Source organism: Artibeus jamaicensis, unplaced genomic scaffold (genome assembly GCF_021234435.1).
Source record: "Artibeus jamaicensis isolate MK-2021 breed Jamaican fruit bat unplaced genomic scaffold, CSHL_Jam_final contig_1526, whole genome shotgun sequence".
NCBI lineage: Eukaryota > Metazoa > Chordata > Mammalia > Chiroptera > Phyllostomidae > Artibeus > Artibeus jamaicensis.
This window is the reverse complement of record NW_026521297.1, coordinates 2,000,898-2,018,924: the sequence shown is the minus strand read 5'-3', so window position 1 is coordinate 2,018,924 and position 18,027 is coordinate 2,000,898. Positions and strand designations below refer to the sequence as shown.

General features: G+C 54.4%; 1 protein-coding gene across 2 annotated transcripts in view; it reads left to right on the top strand.

Annotated features, from left to right (window-relative positions):
- Positions 1-18,027, top strand: part of MARK4 (microtubule affinity regulating kinase 4) — a 31,049-nt gene that overhangs the window by 5,662 nt on the left and 7,360 nt on the right. For both annotated transcript variants that reach the window (XM_037148026.2, XM_053668591.1), the window contains exons 3-13: positions 1,737-1,790; positions 1,880-1,928; positions 2,665-2,730; positions 2,814-2,884; positions 3,916-3,972; positions 6,146-6,382; positions 9,505-9,624; positions 10,062-10,161; positions 11,395-11,504; positions 11,604-11,763; positions 14,930-15,147. In XM_037148026.2, coding sequence (XP_037003921.1) covers positions 1,737-1,790; positions 1,880-1,928; positions 2,665-2,730; positions 2,814-2,884; positions 3,916-3,972; positions 6,146-6,382; positions 9,505-9,624; positions 10,062-10,161; positions 11,395-11,504; positions 11,604-11,763; positions 14,930-15,147 — 1,242 coding nt within the window. The remainder of the gene's footprint in view (positions 1-1,736; positions 1,791-1,879; positions 1,929-2,664; positions 2,731-2,813; positions 2,885-3,915; positions 3,973-6,145; positions 6,383-9,504; positions 9,625-10,061; positions 10,162-11,394; positions 11,505-11,603; positions 11,764-14,929; positions 15,148-18,027) is intronic.

The following is an 18,027-nucleotide window of genomic DNA, read 5'->3' as shown; positions in this document are numbered from 1 at the left end:
AGCTTTTGCAACCTTGTGTCTAAACCCGGGCTACTTCCCTGTGATAACGGTGGACTTGGACGCCACCAGATCGTCAGCGATCTGGAGGAGAACACGGGGTTCATTGGCCGTCTCAATGACACACTCACCCTGCCTTCCCTTGTGGAGCAAGCCCATGTCCTAAGTATGGCAACATTGTTGCAGCAAAGCGCCCCTGGCAGATGCTGGAACCTAGGTGTGACGTGCCTGCTAAACAGGAAAAGAGATGGTGGGTGGGTTCCTGACTCCTCTGCACCCCCTTCAATTTCAGAGCAAGTGCAGGGCGTGATTCCTTTTGCCTGGGATGAATGCTCCCCTGCCCTCCCGCTGTCTACACCGCACCCACACACAGACACCAGGCCCCCGCGGCTTTATGGGCACACCCTGCCAAACACTCCCATTTTGTGCCAGCCCTTCCAGGAATAAAGAAAGAGGTCCCCCTGCACAAATGATGTCAACTGCTGGTTCAACAGCAACCGCAGAAGCAGATAAGAAATGGACTCATGGGCTAGCCTCACGTGGGAACGTGGACCCAGAACTCAGAGTGAGCCGTGCGGCACCAAAGCTGGGCTCGTCCCGGGGAGGCACAGTTCTTTCCAAATTCACGATTTATTCCTGGGTTTCGCCACATTCACAGACTCAAGGAGAGAAACCATATGATTGCCTTGGTACTGGCACGCGAAGTGCTTGACAGAATTAAAAACCCATCCGTGAGCCTCTGAGGAAAGCCAAGGGACCCTCTCCCCCACAGAGGACACGTCATTCCCCTTCTGTGCCTCCGGAACGCGATTCCAGGGGTTTCTGGGGGGGGGGGGCTGGCATCTAAGGGGGCGGGACCTCCCAGGGGGAGAACTCTGTCTACCAAGATAAATATAACGAGGCTTCAATAACGTTCTGATCACCCCCTCATGATTACTACCTCAAAGCTCTTTTAAAAACTATTTATAGCCCTGACTGGTATGGCTCAGCGGATTGAGCTCAGGCCTGTGAACCAAAGGGTCTCAGGTTCAATTCCCAAGTCGGGGCACATGCCTGGGTTGCAGGCCAGGTCTCCAGTAGGGGGCGCATGAGAGGCAGCCACACAGTGGTGTTTCTCTTCCTCTCTTTGGAGATAAGTAAATAAGTAAAATCTTTAAAAAAATAAAACTATATATATATATTTTTTTAAGTTGTGTTACAAGGGGTGGATTCCATTAGGGTGTATAGTTTCAGATCCCAGGCCGCAAACTTAGTAGCCACATAACTTTGGCCGAGTAACAGGATGGCTGGCTCCGTGCCTCAGTTTCCCCATTGGTAAGATGGGAGTAGTTCTGGCACCCCTCTCATAGGGGTGTTGTGCGGGCTGAGGGAGTGACTGTTTGTAATGTGTGTAGACCAGGGCCTGGCACGTGGGACTGGCCAGCGGACGTTAGTTACAGTTTTTATTTATTGCTCCACAGTTTGTGCACTAAAACAAAGTTGGGATGGATGAATGGTATGAGATGCCCTCCCAGAGGGCCCCCTTGAGGTTTCGGTCACTCCCACGCACTCCCACGAGCCCCTGGAGTGGCCCCACCCGGGCCCCATTAGTACAGTTTCTTACAAAAGTCAGGGCAGCTCTGGACACAGTGAGAACAGCACGTGCAAAGGTCCTGAGGCCCAGACTCCTGTCCACTAGGAATGGCCTAGGTGAACTGAGTTGGGGCACCTTGACCTTTCCCCTCTCCTTTGATCTCCAGGTTGCCATCAAGATCATCGACAAAACCCAGCTGAACCCCAGCAGCCTGCAGAAGGTGAGGCCAAGGACAAGGAGAGGGTAGGGGTGCGGCTGGGAGGAGGGTCCTCAGAACCAGCCATCCTGATCTTCCTTCCTTTCTTCCAGCTGTTCCGAGAAGTTCGGATCATGAAGGGGCTAAACCACCCCAACATCGGTGAGGAGGGGAAGGGAGTGGGCTCCGAGGCTACCCACCAGGGCCCGTGGGAAAGGAGAGGGTCAGGGGCGTGGGAGAACTGGTGGTTATCATCGTTCGAAAGAGCTGGTGTTCTCCCAGCAGTATCTCTGCTCACTGGCTCTGTGACCTTGGCCAAGTCCCTCAACCTCTCTGAGCATCAGTTTCCTCCTCTGTAGTGCGGGTGATAGGAGGGCCTGCATCAAGGTCACTGGGAGGACTGGATACGATCGTGCGTGCAAAACACTCACTTCAGAGTTAATCTGTGGGAGCCGGGCTGTGATTGTCATCAGTTGCAACCATTGGCATTGTCACTGTCATTGTGATCAGGCCGAGGAGAGGGAGAGAAAGGGCTCTTCACCAATAGGAGCAGGATTTGGCCAGGCCCGGATGTGGCCGCACAATTTATTCATCCTTCGTATGTCCATTCAGTAAATATTTATTGAGGGGCCACTTGGTGCCAGATGCTGGGGACCCGGCGGTGGAGGGAACAGGCTCAATGCTTGGCCTCTTGGAGCTGAGCTGACATGTGTCTGAGAGGGAAAAGAGGAAAGGCGGTGAAGTGGGGCTGAGGAGTGGGGAAGCTGCTATCAATAGGGAGCCATCGAGTGTTCTTGAGTGAGGGGTGCTGTGGCCCAGCAGATTCGCATCATTGCCGAGTGCGGGTGGAGGGTGGGGGTCTCTCCCTCCATGACCGCCTTCCCTCTGCCCGTTGCAGTGAAGCTCTTCGAGGTGATCGAGACCGAGAAGACGCTGTACCTAGTGATGGAGTATGCCAGTGCTGGTGAGGCCCCTCCCCCACCCGCCCTGCTCCCGGTGCGCCCCCCTCCGTGCCCCACCCTCACCCGCTCGGCCTCTGTCCTGCAGGAGAAGTATTTGACTACCTCGTGTCGCACGGCCGCATGAAGGAGAAGGAAGCGCGAGCCAAGTTCCGACAGGTTGGGGTTCCGGCTGAGGGTGGGCGGGGCGCCCGATGGCTGGGCGTGGTGAGGGGGCGTGGCCTAAGTCTGGGTGGAGGTGAAGCTAGAGGGTTGAGTGTCCATGGGTGTGCAGATGCCCATTTCGGTGGGTGACAGAGGCAGGCAGGAGGGAGCCCAGGGGCGCAGGTGTCAGATATGTGGGTGCCAGGGCGTGCCCAGTGTGTCAGAGTGTGGCTCAGAGGGCCTGGAGGTACCGGCTTGTGAATGAGGGAGTGTGGATTCGAAGATGTGGGTGCCCAGGTACACAGGAGTGTAGACGGGCGGGTGAAAGTGTGTATGGCAGCCTGCGTGTCCAGGCCAGGGGCCCAGGTGCGCGTGTAAGTCGGCGGGTGGGAGGGTGTGCAGTTCCGGATGTGTGGCCGTGAAGATGCACAGGTGTGCAAGGCTGTGGGAGGGGCCCGGGTATGGGTGTGTGCGTTGTGTGCTGTCAGGGTGTCCAGGTGGGTAAGAAGGTGTGTCGCTGTCTGGGCGCCGTGTGGCAATGAGGTGTGTGTGAGGGTGTTCAGGGGCTGGGGAAAAACACAGCTGGGACTGCCCCTGTAGCCGGGCGGTCACCGGGTGGGAGGGGTCGATGGGTAGTGGGGCCTGAGGAAGGGTGTCAGTCCACGACTGTCCCGCAGCCCTGACGCAGCTGCCAGCTGTGGGGGAGTGGGGGACGTCCGCCCCAGCGTGTTGGGGCCACGGGCCACCTACTGGTTGTGACATTGTCATGCATGTGTCCGATGTGAAAGTCAGGAGGGGGCTGGTCTTTGTGTCTTAATGCCATAGTCCCTGCCTCGAGGGCATCCTCAAATCTGCTGGTGAGGGTGTCTGGGTGTCTGAGTGGAGGCCCTTCTGGCTGTGACTGAGTCAGGGTGCGAGGCCCGGCATCTTGGGGCGGCCCAGGGCCCAGGGGTCCGGTTGTGAGTGGGCTCATGGGGTCTCCGCGGAAGGCCGAGGGGTTTGGGGGCCACAAGTAATGGACCTTCCCTCCCCTCCCCGCCCCCCAGATTGTATCGGCCGTGCACTACTGTCACCAGAAAAACATCGTCCACAGGGACCTGAAGGTGAGCCCCCCAGACCCTGCTGGGAGCTCCCAGCTCAGCCCACCTCCCGGCCCTCAGGGTTCCCCTGCACCCTCTGCCACATTCCCCGCTTTTCTCCACATGCTCCGCCCTGGGAAGCCTTGCTCTTTCCCAGGCCTTTTGTGGCAGAAGCAAGGCCATCAGATGAGCGAGTTGGGGGTGGGGACCGGCAGAGCGAACAAAGGGGAAGAAACAAAGTGTCTGGAGTGGCCGGCGTTGCGTGTGTCCTGGACAGGGACACTGGGCCATGATGGAGTCTGTCACTCTCAGAGCCTGCAGTGGCCCGGGTGTCTCAGACTCGGGAATCCTCGGGAATCTTTGAGAATTGATGCCCGCAGGGTCTGAGACTCCAGGGCCTCTCAGAACTTGAGAAGGAGCTTTGTGTGAGAACCCTCAAGGCCAGCGTCTGTCAGGGAAGGGTCTCCTCGGGCCTGGACCCCGCTGCCTGGCCAGCCCCTTGGAGTAGCTCCAGGTCCGAGTCCCCGGTCCATACCTCCCACCCGGAGAGAACCTCACACCTCAGGACTTCCTGTGTTAGACCAGAGGGACACAACTTCTGGCCCAAATTAAGTTCTCTTGGCTGTGATTTCTTGAGCACCTACTATGTGCCAGGCCCCGTGCATTAAGGAGGTGTTGCTCAAGGCTCTTTCGGGAGGGACCAGGTTTGTGTTAGTGTTTTCAGTTCCCGCTCCCTTGTAGACCGCTACTTTTGTCAAGTGCAGTAACAAAAGGAAAAAAGATGCAACAAAATACAAGCCAAATTTTTTAAAGTATACTTAGATGAAAAAAAACAAAAACATAAAATTGCCCTGTCAGATGGCTGTGGAAGTTTCTGAACACCCCTCCCTCTGCGCCGCCCTGACCCCACACTGCCCACTGAGGGAGCGTCCTCTCTAAGGTGCCCTGTAAGGGCAGCATCTAGTGAGAAGATGAACCTGGAGGAGGCACGCCCCCTGGTGGAGGGTCCTGGAAGTGTCTGAAGGGGATTTCAGGATCGGTTGGTGCACCACGGACCCAGCCAGACTTGGGCCTGGGGCTGGTCAGATGCCACAAATGTCACCAACGAGCTAGGTTGAGGTTTGGGGAAGATCTGTCTGAAGTGTGTGTCTTTGTGGATTTTATCCCCACGTTGGGTCAGAAGTGGGGAGGGGTGGGACCAAAATATAGCAGGAGCTAGGGAGACTGTGGGGAACCCGGACTCTGGTGGCCTGGCTAGGGAGGGGCTGTGGCTGGCACGTACCCCCGTGGGCAGGGTTTTGAAGGGCGGGTGTGCGCGTTGAGTTGTAGGGACAAAGCTGGGAGAGGCAGGGCGCTGAGGCTCCGTCCACGCTTAGGCTGTGCGGAGGCCAGACCTCTTAGGTCCCAGCTCTGCCACTTTCCTGCTGTGGACACGAGGCAGCCTCCCTGAGCCCCGGTCCCCTCGCCTGTGAAGTGGCGGTTTCGAGAACACGTGCCAACTGAGGCAGCCCAAACCTCTTAACAATACAAAAAACTTCCTGATACTGACCACGTCATCCCACATGCTGTGGTAGGTACTTTATGCTTCACCCCACGACCGCCCCTGAGGCCGGTGCTGTGACCACCCTCAGCTGACGTGTAGGGAAACTGAGGCACAAAGAAGTCTGTGTGACACAGGGAGTGGGTGGTGGAACTGGGATTTGACGCCGAGATTCTCCCAGAATCTGTACTCTTCACCCTGTGTTATGTGGCCACTCTTGCAATAAATAGTTCGTAAAGTCTGGCACATAGTAGGTGTGTAGAAAGTTTTGGATAAAATGAGTGTTTCCCCTTTTATGGGTCTTGAGCAGTCAGCCCTCATTTTTTATTCTGCTGGGTAAACTGAGGCTCAGAGGACAGGGGATGGCCTGAGGGCCCAGCTCTAACCACCACGTGAGGTGGTAATAGCTAACCTTTTATAACACACTTGATGGGTACAGAGTATTGTCCTATAGGCTTCTATGCCAGTTAACTCAGTTCTCTAACAGCCCCGTGCAGTAGGAACTGGCATTATCCCCATTCTATGGATGAGGAAACCAAGGCCCAGAGAGCGAAGTCACTGCCCAGGGTCACAGGGAGGAAGGGCCGGGCCACAGTCCAGTTGGGCCGGCTCCAGCTGGGGCTCCCATCCACCCTCTGCTCTCTCCCTCCCCACCAGGCCGAGAACCTCCTGCTGGACGCCGAGGCCAACATCAAGATCGCCGACTTCGGCTTCAGCAATGAGTTCACGCTGGGCTCGAAGCTGGACACGTTCTGCGGGAGCCCCCCGTACGCCGCCCCGGAGCTGTTCCAGGGCAAGAAGTACGACGGGCCGGAGGTGGACATCTGGAGCCTGGGCGTCATCCTGTACACGCTCGTCAGCGGCTCCCTGCCCTTCGACGGGCACAACCTCAAGGTGCTGGGCGGGGCTGGCGCGGGGTCTCCCTCTCCCTGGGGGGGTCTCTCTGAGCCTCGGCCCCCACACACACCCCAGTGCAGAGGGGCTGGGTGGCCAGCCCAAGGGGAGCACGCTGTGTCCACTTGGGGTTCAGGCCATGGGCTTTGCGGCTGGTGAGCTGAGGTTCAAATCCCAGCCCACCGTCCGTGGGTCAGGCTGCGTTAGGTTTGCCCGTACTGTGTGAGCCGAGAGGCAGACACCCGCTTCACACACGCCGCCCCGCAGGCCCCACACAGAAGGCCACGTGTGACATGGCTCGCGCTTCAGTGCAGCGTCCGGGGCGGGGCAAGTCCGCAGGAACAGGGAGCAGATCAGTGGTCGCCGAAGTCTGGGGAGGGCGGGGCAGCTGGGGACAAAGCGGCCTGAAGCCGACTGTGGTGACGCCTGGCACAGCTCGGGTTCCACGAGAAACCGCGGACTGTGCACATCACACACAAGCCCGCCCCCGGGGGCCCACGTTCCAGCGGCAGGGCCAGGCCGAAACCCTCACGGAGAAGTTCAGCCTGTCATTTCGGACGCCGGCCAGTGCTGGGCCACGTGCGTTGTGTCTGTGTGTGCTCATGGCCTCGTCATCAAGGGGGTGTGTGGGAGTCAGTGGCAGACACAGCGTCCTTTAGCCCTAAACGGCGTCACACGGCAGGTATCCCCTGAGACTGGAGCATTTTCTTGTCCGTGGTCACACTCAGGAAATCTAGTGATGGTGCGACCGTGGTCTCTAACTCAGGGTCTGCACTCAGATTTCACCGGTCTTCCTGAGAGTATCCCTGGTGGCTCTTTTTCTCCTGCTCCAGAGTCCACGTGGGCTCCCGAGCTGTCTCTTTAGTCTCCTTTCATCTGGATTACTTCCTCTGCCTGTGTCCTCCTGACTCGGCGCCGTGGCCACTCCCCGGCCAGTTACGTTGCAGGACCTTGCCCAGTGGGTCAGCCCTTGAGTCCTCACCGTTGGTCCGGGTGGGAATTCCGCAGCAAAAAGGTCCAGCGCTGCTCCACATGGTCCATGGGGCAGGTCAGGAGGTCAGGGAAGCCCTTGCTGAGGACAGGCCATCAGAGCAGAGACCGCAGTGATGAGGGGGAGGGAGGCCCTTCTTCACAGCTGTCCTGGCCGAGCGGCCGCCCCTCTGAGTGTCGGTGTCCCCTGTGTTCAGTGAGAGCTGTGAAGCACCAGCCTGGTAGCAGCAGTCCGCGGTCTTTCTGAGACAAAGCAGGAAAGTGCTCAGTCTCACCGAGTAATCTTGCTAAGCCCCAGGCAGGAAGCCGAGAGACCTTTGCAAAGGACCAGGCCAGCGGCACAGCCACCCGGGCTGTTCTTACCTCACTGGCTCCAGGCCCTTGTCACCTTGCAGGCTGAAGGAAGCACACAGCTGGGGACAAATCCCTGCTCTGTCCTTTCCTTGCTGAATGACCTTGGCCACGTCTCTGAACCTCAGGTCCCCCAGCTACAGGTGGGGACGTAAAGAGAATCCACGCACAGCCACGGCGCGTATACAGGAGCCTTCACTGGGCCCTGGCAGCTGGCTGGGGGGCCACGCTCGGGGGCAGCTCTGGAGGGAGTGGCTGTGGCTCCGTGGCCGCTGCCGTCCGGGGTGAGACAGGTAGTGAGACAGGTGGTGTGGTTGCCGCGGTGACACGACTTTCCGGAGCTGCCACTTTCTGGCTGTGCAGTCGCAGGACAAGTGACGGCCTCTGTGGGCCCATTTTCTCTCCGGGGACGCGGGCATCACAGCCCCGCTTCACAGCGCTGTCATGAACACGGACGTGACATGCGCAAAGGACTCGGAGGCCTGTCGGCCCGGCGTGAGCGCCCTGAAAGCGATACTTGCTGTTATGAAATATTCACGACCCTTTGGGCCGTAACGATCTGCGGACCCAGGAGGCTGCCCAGGCACGTGCCCCTTGCAGGCCCGGCACCTCCCCTCCACTCCCTCCTCCATCGTCTCTCATCTCCGGTCCTGATTCCGGATGCAAGGGGCTCTCCCTGGTCCGCCACGTCAGAGCGTGGGCTTTACTTTCTCTGTTTTTTTTTTCCTAAGATTTTACAATTTTCATTTATTTATTTACTTACTTTTTTTTAAAAGAGATTTTATTTATGTATTTATCTTTAGAGGGGAGGGAAAGAGAGAGGGAGAGAAACATCAGTGTATGGTTGCCTCTTGTGTGTCCCCCACTGGGAACTAGCCTGCAACCCAGGCATGTGCCCTGACTGGGAACCGAACCAGTGACCCTTTGGTTTTCAGACCGTAGCTCAATCCACTGAGCCACGCCAGTCAGGGCTATTTTGTCTTGCAAGGTCAGCATATAAAGGAGAGCTCATCCTTTGAGACTTCCAGGGCCTCGTAGCTCTTCAGAAAGGCAGGCACACCTTGAGGGAGGGGTGTGGGCAGGAGCCCCTTCCTGCCTCCCCTTTTGTAAATCTAATATATTTTTTAATATTTTATTTATTTATTTTTAGAGAGAGGGGAAAGGAAGGAGAAAGAGTGGGAGAGAAACATCAGTGTTTGATTGCCTCTTATGTGTCCCCTACTGGGGACATGGCCTGCAACCCAGGCATGTGCCCTGACTGGGAATCGAACCAGTGACCCTTTGCTTCACAGGCCGGTGCTCAATCCACTGAGCTACACCAGCCAGGGTTTGTAAATCTAATATTTAAATAGCACTTGCTCTGGGCCTGGCTTGCGCTAGGACTTACTTCTTTAAACGCTCTCACACCCTGGCTCCGGAAGTGGGTGTTTACAGATAAGCAGACTGACGCCCGGAGGCTGATACAGTTTCACTTTCTTACCTCTCACCTGGCTTCCGCGGTTCACTGTCTCTGGAAGGTTTCCTCTGGCTGAAAAGTGGTTTCTGGTACCACTTTGAACTGGTATCTGTGTGTTTGAAAATTGCTAAACTTAGTACTGTGTTCCCATTTTACAAGCCGCAGACTGAGGTCGGGAGAGGGGTGGGGTTTCGCCCACCTCGGGCAGGACTGGGACTCGGGCCTCCTGTCCCTTCTGCCAGGGACTGGGACAAAGAGGGTTTTGTGGTGATGATGGGTGGGGAGGCGGGTGGACCCCTCCCCCAGTAACGCCGTCCCCCCACAGGAGCTGCGGGAGCGAGTCCTCAGAGGGAAGTACCGGGTCCCTTTCTACATGTCGACAGACTGTGAGAGCATCCTGCGGAGATTTTTGGTGCTGAACCCAGCTAAACGCTGCACTCTCGAGGTGAGCCTGCGGCCCCACGCCCCTCCCACTGCAGCCTCCTCGTCTGCACCTGCCCTGCCCCCTGCCCACCTGCCTAAGATCCACTCCTGGAAGGTGCAGAAGGGAGCCAGGCAGCTCAGGAAAAGGCCCCAGGCCCGTCCCGACGCCGTCCCCCACCCAACAGCCTCACCCACTCCTCACCATGCCAGTAATTAGCTAATGAGCTTCTAGGATAATTACAGGGTGCTAGGGACCCAGATGATGCTGTGGGGGGAGGGGCAGGGCGGGAGCATGGCATCCGCAGGCTCCAGCAGGGGGTGGGGTGGGGCTGGGAGGTGCTAGCTCCCTGGAAGCCTTCAGTTCTGGGGAGTTAGACCTTGGAGGTGGGAACCAATATTTTTCCTGGTTTCTCCTGACATCCGTCTTCCCCCTTCCCTGTCCTGCTCCGATCCCTGCAGCAAATCATGAAAGACAAATGGATCAATATCGGCTATGAGGGCGAGGAGTTGAAGCCATACACAGAGCCAGAGGAGGACTTCGGGGACACCAAGCGAATCGGTGAGGGTCAGGGAACGTGGGTGCCCCAGCTCCGCAGAGCCACGGGCCACAGAGCCGGGGCGGCGGGGAGCTTCCCAGCACCCACCCCTTCGGTTAGTGCATCAGGGAAGTTTGCAGGCAGGTTGGGGAGAGCAGGGAAGTCTAGGCCCCGGGCCCTCTGCTGCCCCTTTCTAGCCGTGTGACCCTGGGCAAGCGGCTTCCCTTCTGAGGGCATTTGTTTCCTTGTCTGTAAAACGGCCTGTTCCTAGAACCTCTCTTGCAGTGTTATGAATATCGAGTGAGTGCATCTGCATACAACACTTTATGTTAGGCATACACTAAATGCTCATGTGTGTTAGCTTTGACCATTAAGACACAAAAAGATGTCCCACGTCACTGCCGGAGAGTTTGGGCACGAGTCATCGGTAATGGGCATGTTTGGGGAAAGCTCCCAGCTGGGCACGTGCCCCTCTCTCCACTCCTTTGGTCGAGGTCCCTCCAGCCTAGAACCTTCGAACACTTGGCCACTCGAGCATTAGCCCTGGGAGAGCCCCATAAGGACCGTCCAGTAACCCCTGTTCTGCACTGAAGAAACTGGGGCCCCTGTCAGAGGGGGCTGCCATAGTCAGGATGTTCAGGGTTACGAGTGTCAGGAAACCCACGCCACTCTGGCTTAAGCCAGAGAATGAGAGGTTGAACCACATGAAATTGCCATTGTCACAGCTCAGAAGTTGTCAACACCCGCGGTTTCATAGGGTTTAACCTAATAGTGCTAAGTTATTCACATAACTGAAAAAGCCCTCAGACACGGCTGGATCCGGGTGCTCAGAGACCGTTTTTTGGGACTCTCCTAAGTGGTGGCTTTTCTCCCAGGCAGCCCCTGCCCTCCCCCACCCCCAGGAGCAAGCTGGCAACAGCAAGTTCTAGTGATCAGAAGAGAGCCACTACCTATTGTGCCAGGAAAAGCACTAGGCTGGTGCCCATTGGCTGCCCCCGAACTAATTTGTTTGGCCTGGGAATGGAATGTTCTGATTGGCCGAAACTGGGTCATATGGTGCCCACTCTGAACTCATCAGTGGGACTTCGCGTATGAAATACGCTGATTGGGCAGACCTGGGTCACATGCCCCAGTGGGAAAGGAATTCTCTGGCAGAAGGGGGAATGGGTGGGTGCTGGGCAGGCTGAAGAGCAGACTTGCTAATGTGGAAGGGAAGGGCCTGGGGAGACTGAACCTCCTCTCCACCCCTCTCTCAGAGGTGATGGTGGGTATGGGCTACACTCGGGAAGAAATCAAAGAGGCCTTGACCAGCCAGAAATACAACGAAGTGACCGCCACCTACCTCCTGCTGGGCAGGAAGACTGAGGTCAGAGGTGCCGGGCTGTTTGGGCTGCGCGGTGCCTGGGGTGGAGGGCCCTCTGGGGCGGAGGGAGCATGGGGCTGAGACTCCTTGTCTGTCCTGCAGGAGGGTGGGGACCGGGGCGCCCCAGCGCTGGCCCTGGCAAGGGTGCGGGCGCCCAGCGACACCACCAACGGAACCAGCTCCAGCAAAGGCACCAGCCACAGCAAAGGGCAGCGGAGTTCCTCCTCCACCTACCACCGCCAGCGCAGGCATAGCGACTTCTGTGAGTGTGACCCCACGCCCGCACACGCCGCCCCGGCCCTGAGGCCTCAGCCCTGTGTGACTTCAGGGTTCCCTGGCTGGCAAGCAACAGAAGGCTGCTCTAGACAATTGCATCGAAGAGAGGGCTTTCTCATAAAGATGCGGGGACGCTGCACGGAACTTGGAGGCAGGAATTTGTAGCCGGGCTCAGGGAAAGATCAGAGACTGGGAAAAACAGGCAAATGCAGAGCGCTGTGTCTTGCTTCCTCTCGGCTCATTTGTTTTTTTCCTTTCTCTCAGTTCCTTATGTTTCAGTTTTAGAAGAAACCAGCTCAAGTTGCACCTGGAAATTTTATTAGCTCAGTTGTCAGGGACAGAGCTCTAATATCGGGGTCCCGTTGGGATTCATCCACTGTGATGGGGGCAATAGGAGGACGCAGTGTACAAAGTGGCTGCTGAGAGCTTGCCCTCAGGCGACTCCTCCACATAGAAAAGACGGAGGCCTTTCTTCACCAGTGGAAAGGGGCTGTACAGACACCTCATTGTACCCCACATTCTACAACTGAACGTGACCCCACCCCCTGCAGAGAACAAATAGACACAATCGCAGATTAGGTGTGGAAACTTCCAAAAGGTCTCTTCCTACACCCGCATCAAATGTTAATCCTCTCCACTACTTTTGAACAACTTCGTTACAATACAAATCACAGACCATATACTTCACCCATTCAAGATGCACAATTCAGTGGCGTTAGTATATTCACAGAGTTGTGTATCCGCACCATGATCGATTTTAGAACATTTTCGTTAGTCCCCCCAGGTCCCCACTCCACTCTATCCCATCAGCTGCTGACAATGAACCTGTTCTCTGCTCTTGGACATTTTGTATAAATGGAGTTACACAGTCTGTGGCCTTTGTGTCTGGCTCCTTAGGATTACGTGTTCCGGGTTCAGTGTGGATATGCACTCAGTTCCTTTTAATTGCCCGACACCCCATTGCCAGGAGAGACCACTTTTTGTTCACTTACCAGCTGATGGACCTTTGGGCTGTTTGCACCTTTTGACTCTTGTGAATAATCTGCTGCAAATGTGTGCGATTTCTTTTTGTGGACACACGTTTTCATTTCTCTTGGGCACATACCCGGGAATGGAATTGCTGGGTAATGCGCCGCTGACCTTAGGTTTGACAGCTGCAGGAATGGCCCTGCCCTCTCGCCAGGGGCGAAGCCCTTGACTCTGGGTCGGGCACTAGCTTGGGGGAGGAGGGTCAGGACGCTCAGGACGCTCAGCCCAGCCTGAGCAGGAACCGCGTGGTTCTGGGAGGTCAAGCCGTTCGCTCGTCCCTGGGGTCTACCCGCTCCATAGAACAGCAAGATGGGCCCAGAAAGTCGCTGAGAAACCCGCAGCTCCCACATCCTGTGGTTAGAACAGGGAACCCTCTAAAACCGGACACGGAGACCTGGGTTGTGAGGGCATTCGGGGGCAAGGATCGCGGGTGGCGCCCGTGTGTGTCATTGTGGAGTTTGCTGTGTGGTTCTGGGACTTGGACCATTAAAGGTTCCTGAGGATTTAACAGAAGTTCTGACTGTCGGAAGTTCTAGAACATGTTTAACCCCCTGGTTCTAAAACCGTACGTTCCTAAGATGTTCTAAGGGACCAGATTTGTTTTGTTTTGTTTTGTTTTGTTTTCATCTTTATTGTATTTTTTTCTTCCAGTACCATTTAGTTTCCTTATACCTCCCTCCCGCCAGCAATCACCACATTGTTGTTCTTGTTCATGAGTCTTTTTAATTTCTGTTTTTGAAATTAAAACAGCCAACATGCTTCAGAATTGGATAGTACAGTAAGTTTTCATTCAGCAGATTTCTGCAAGCCCTCCAAACCTGTTCTCCTTGGAAACAGCCCGTTACTGGTTTCATATCAATTCTCTTGAAGACATTTCCTTTACAAATATATAAAAAGGTAGATGTGAAAAGGAGAAAGAAAAGGCACATCTAAAGATATAAATTCTGTGTTAACATGCCCTGGCTAAGTGCTCAGTTGGTTAGAGCATCATCCCATCCACCACGTGGTTGCAGGTTCGATCCCCGGTCAGGACACAGACCCAGGTTGCGGGTTCGATTCCTGGTTGAGGCGCGTACAGGAGGCACCCGATTGATGTTTCTCGTATCACTTTTTCTCTAGCGCCCTTCCTGTCTAGAAACCAGTAAATACATCCTTGAGTGAGCATTAAGAAAAAGATATAAATACTGTGTTAATATATTGATTTACTATAAAGATAATACTCTCTCCTGTGATGCAGATGATAGCCTTTTGGATATATTCATATATAAACAAGGAGATAAGTAGCCCTGGCTGGTGTAGCTCAGTGGATTGAGCGTGGGCCTGTGAACCAGAGGATCGCAGCTCGATTCCCAGTCAGGGCACATGCCTGGGATGCAGGCCAGTTCCCAGCAGGGGATGTACGAGAGGCAATCATACATTGATATTTCTCTTCCTCTCTCCTTCCCTTCCCCTCTAAAGACAAATAAATAAAATCTTTTTTTAAAAAGGAGATAAGTAGATATGTGTAGATATTCAGTTTCCTCCTTTTTATTAAAATTCTTAAAAATTATTTTTAGAGGGGAAGAGAGGGAGAAAGAAAGGGAGAGAAACATCAATGTGTGGTTGCCTCTCGCACTCCCCACACCAGGGAACCTGGCCCACAACCCAGGTATGTGCCCTGACTGGGAATTGAACCAGCAACCCTTTGGTTCACAGGTCAGCGCTCAATCCACTGACCCACACCAGCCAGGGCCCTCCTTTCTTATATAAATGATGGCACCCTCTAGGCCTGCTTTGCATTGCACTGTGAAGATCTCTCTCTTGCTACACAAGGAGTTTTCTCATTCTTTGTGGCTGCATAATATTCCACTGTGTGGAATTACCTTGACTTATTTAGCTGTTCCCCTGTTAAGGGCCATTCAGGTAGCTTCCAGTCTTTGGGCCTTAAAAACAAACACAATTCCCCCCCATTTCTATGCATTGCGTCATTACTGAGGAGCTTCTGGGTCAGAATATGTGCACACGTCGTTTTGGCAGGTGTCAGAACGGCCTACGCGAAGAATTTGAAGGTTCCCAGGATCACCCAGAGTAGATGCTGGCTTTTCCAGGTGGCGCCAGCCCTAACTGTGCCCTCCTTCCACCAGGCGGCCCATCCCCCGCACCCCTGCACCCCAAGCGCAGCCCAACCAGCACGGGGGAGGCGGAGCTGAAGGAGGAGCGCCTGCCCAGCCGGAAGGCGAGCTGCAGTGCCGCGGGCAGCGGGAGCCGAGGGCTGCCCCCCTCCAGCCCGATGGTCAGCAGCGCCCACAACCCCAACAAGGCAGAGATCCCAGAGCGGCGGAAGGACAGCACGAGCACCCCTGTGAGTCGCCGGGGCCGGGGGGCAGGGTTGGGGTTTTGACTGCCAGAGGCCCAGCCTGCAGAGGCGGCTGGGTTCGCAGTTTCTCAGACGCCGGCATTTCCCATCCTGTTCCTCAGGCCGCCACGCAGGACTCTGTGTTATTTCCTTTCATTCATTCAACAGACATTTATTGAGGGTTCTCTCTTTGTTTCGTCTTGTGCTCAATGTCAGTGTGTAAATCACTGTTTGGTGTCGGAAAGAAGTGTGCAACGAGTTTTGGTCAGGAAGGATTTAATTCAGGGAATTAGGTGTGGTCGTAGGAAGGCCTGGAGAAGCGGTTAAAAGACTAGACCTCTGGGTGGGACACCTTGTCACAGCAGACCAGACCCACCAAGGGAGCTGCCGCCTCTGAGGCTACTTCTAGCCCTGTTGAATTCATATCACATGGTCATGGTCATGGTTATGGTCATGGCTGCAGTGTAAGAGCCAAAACTTCATCCTTGACCATAAGGGCTTCTTGACACCCAGAGGTCTGGAGATTGGGCATGGCTGAAGCAAAGACCCTTGTGACCCAGCAGGTGTGAGCCGAGGTGAAAGGGGGGAGGGAGGTGGCTGCCCCCCGGTTCCACCTTCCAGATGTTCGTGAGTGCAGGTTGGCAGCTCTCGCCCCTGTCCAGAACGCATGCTGCAGATGCAAATGGGGAGGGTAGTCTTCGACTTTTCCTGCTTCTGCAGCTCCTAGAACGTGTGGTGTGGGCTGAGGGAACCAAAATGCCCTCAATATTGGGAGACAGGGTGGAGGTGGTTACAAGAAGGTGGTCAGGAAGCCACATAGACCAAGTCTGACAAACCACGTGTCCTTGAGCGAATGAATGGCTTTACCTCTCGGAGCTCCAGAACGCCACCGTATGAAATGAGTGTGGGAAGAAGCGGGATGAGTTCCCGTCAAGGCGGAAGCGTAGGTAGACATGCTTTGCCTCCTCGCACAACCACAAAAAGGAATTACAACTGGAACTCAGAACAGATAACACCCAAAACTGTCAGGAAATCGAACTGTACGGAAGTCCAACCAAGATTTAAAGAAGCCACATTCACGCAGACGGGTAGGAGGGGCGGAGACACAGAGGGGAGGAGACAAGGTGTGGTGCCGAGAGGTAGTGGCGGTGAAACTGCAAGGTCAGTCCCATGTTCACGTGTGGTGGATAAAAATCGGGAGGGACACCTTGGAAGCCAGCGATCCCAGCTCCGGGCCAGACGGTAGAGCCCAGAGTTCCAGCTCCAGGGAGATAAATCTGTGTAACTTGGAGCAGTGGAAGAAACTGGCAGATTTTTAGGAAACTCCACTTAAAGGGCCCGCGTGGTCTTAAAACATACACAGACCCACCCACTCTGGGATTCACCACCAGGGCAAGTGCTGGAAGGGTACCAGTTGCATTTGGAAAGTGGACGAAGTGACTGGAAACAGGGGGAGTGCTGGATAAACCGCCAGAATCCAGGCCCCTCCCCAAGCCCTCCCCGCAACACAGCCACAAAGCAGTAAAGCAGGTTGCCATACCCTGGCAATTAACTAAGGCTCCACCCCACACAATTTACAGGCGCCTTTTAGAAGGAATGAAAGCAGCTTTACCTGATACATAGAAACAAACAGAGGGAGGCTGCCAAATTGAGGAGACAAAGAAATATGAAAGAATAGAACAAAACCCACAAAAAAACTAAACAAAACTGATAACCAGCCTATCAGATGCAGAGTTCAAAACACTGGTGATCAGGATGCTCAAAGAAATTGCATACAGCGACAGCATAAAGGAAGAAATGAAGGTCACATTAAGTGAAATAAAAATCCATAGGGAACCAATAGTGAAGGGAAGGAAGCTGGGATTCAGCACAACAATTTGGAACACAAGGAGGAAATAAACAATCAACCAGAAGAGAAAGAGGAAACAAGAATTTAAAAAAAAAATTAAAAAAAACCAGGATAGTATAAGAAGATTCTGGGACATTTCTTAACGAGCCAACATCCAGATCCTAGGGGTACCAGAAGGAGCAGAAGAAGAGAAAGAAACTGAAAACTTGTTGGGAAACATAATGAAAGAAAACTTCCCTGATTTGGCAAAGGAAATAGCCATACAAGTCCAGGAAGCACAGAGAGTCTCAAACAAGTTGGACCCCAAGAAGACCACACCAAATGCATCATAATTCAAATGTCAGACGTTAAAGAGGAGAGGAGACCATTACCTCCAAAGGAGTGCTCATAAGACTATCAGCTGATTTCTCAAAAGAAACTTTGCAGGCAAGAAGGGACTAGTGAGAAGTATTCAGAGTAAAAGAAAGCAAGGACCTACATCCAAGATGACTCTATCCAGCAAAGCTATCATTTAGAATGGAAGGGCAGATAAAGTGCTTCCCAGACAAGGTAAAGCTAAAGAAATTCATCATCATCAAGCCATTATTATATGAATGTTAAAGAGACTTACTTAAGAAAAAGGATATCAAAACTATGAACATTAAAAGGGCAATAAATTCACAACTATCAACAACTGAATTGAAAAAAAAAAACTAAGCGAACAACCAGAACAGGAACAGAATCATAGACATGGAGATCCCATGGAGGGATATCAGCTGGGAAGGGGAAGGGGGAGAATGGGGGCGGGAAGGTACAGGGAACAAGAAGCGTAAATGAAAAGGAGAAAATAGGCAGGGGGAGGGTAAGAACAGTATAGGGAATGGAGAAGCCAACGAACTTCTGTGCGTGAGCCATGAACATGAACTAAGATGGGAGATTCCTGGAGGGAATGGGGCTACTGGGCAGAGGGGGCGGGGACTTGAGACAACTGTAATAACATGATAAAATAGACTTTAAAAAGAACACTTGACATGAAACAAGGAAGAAACTTGGGCTGC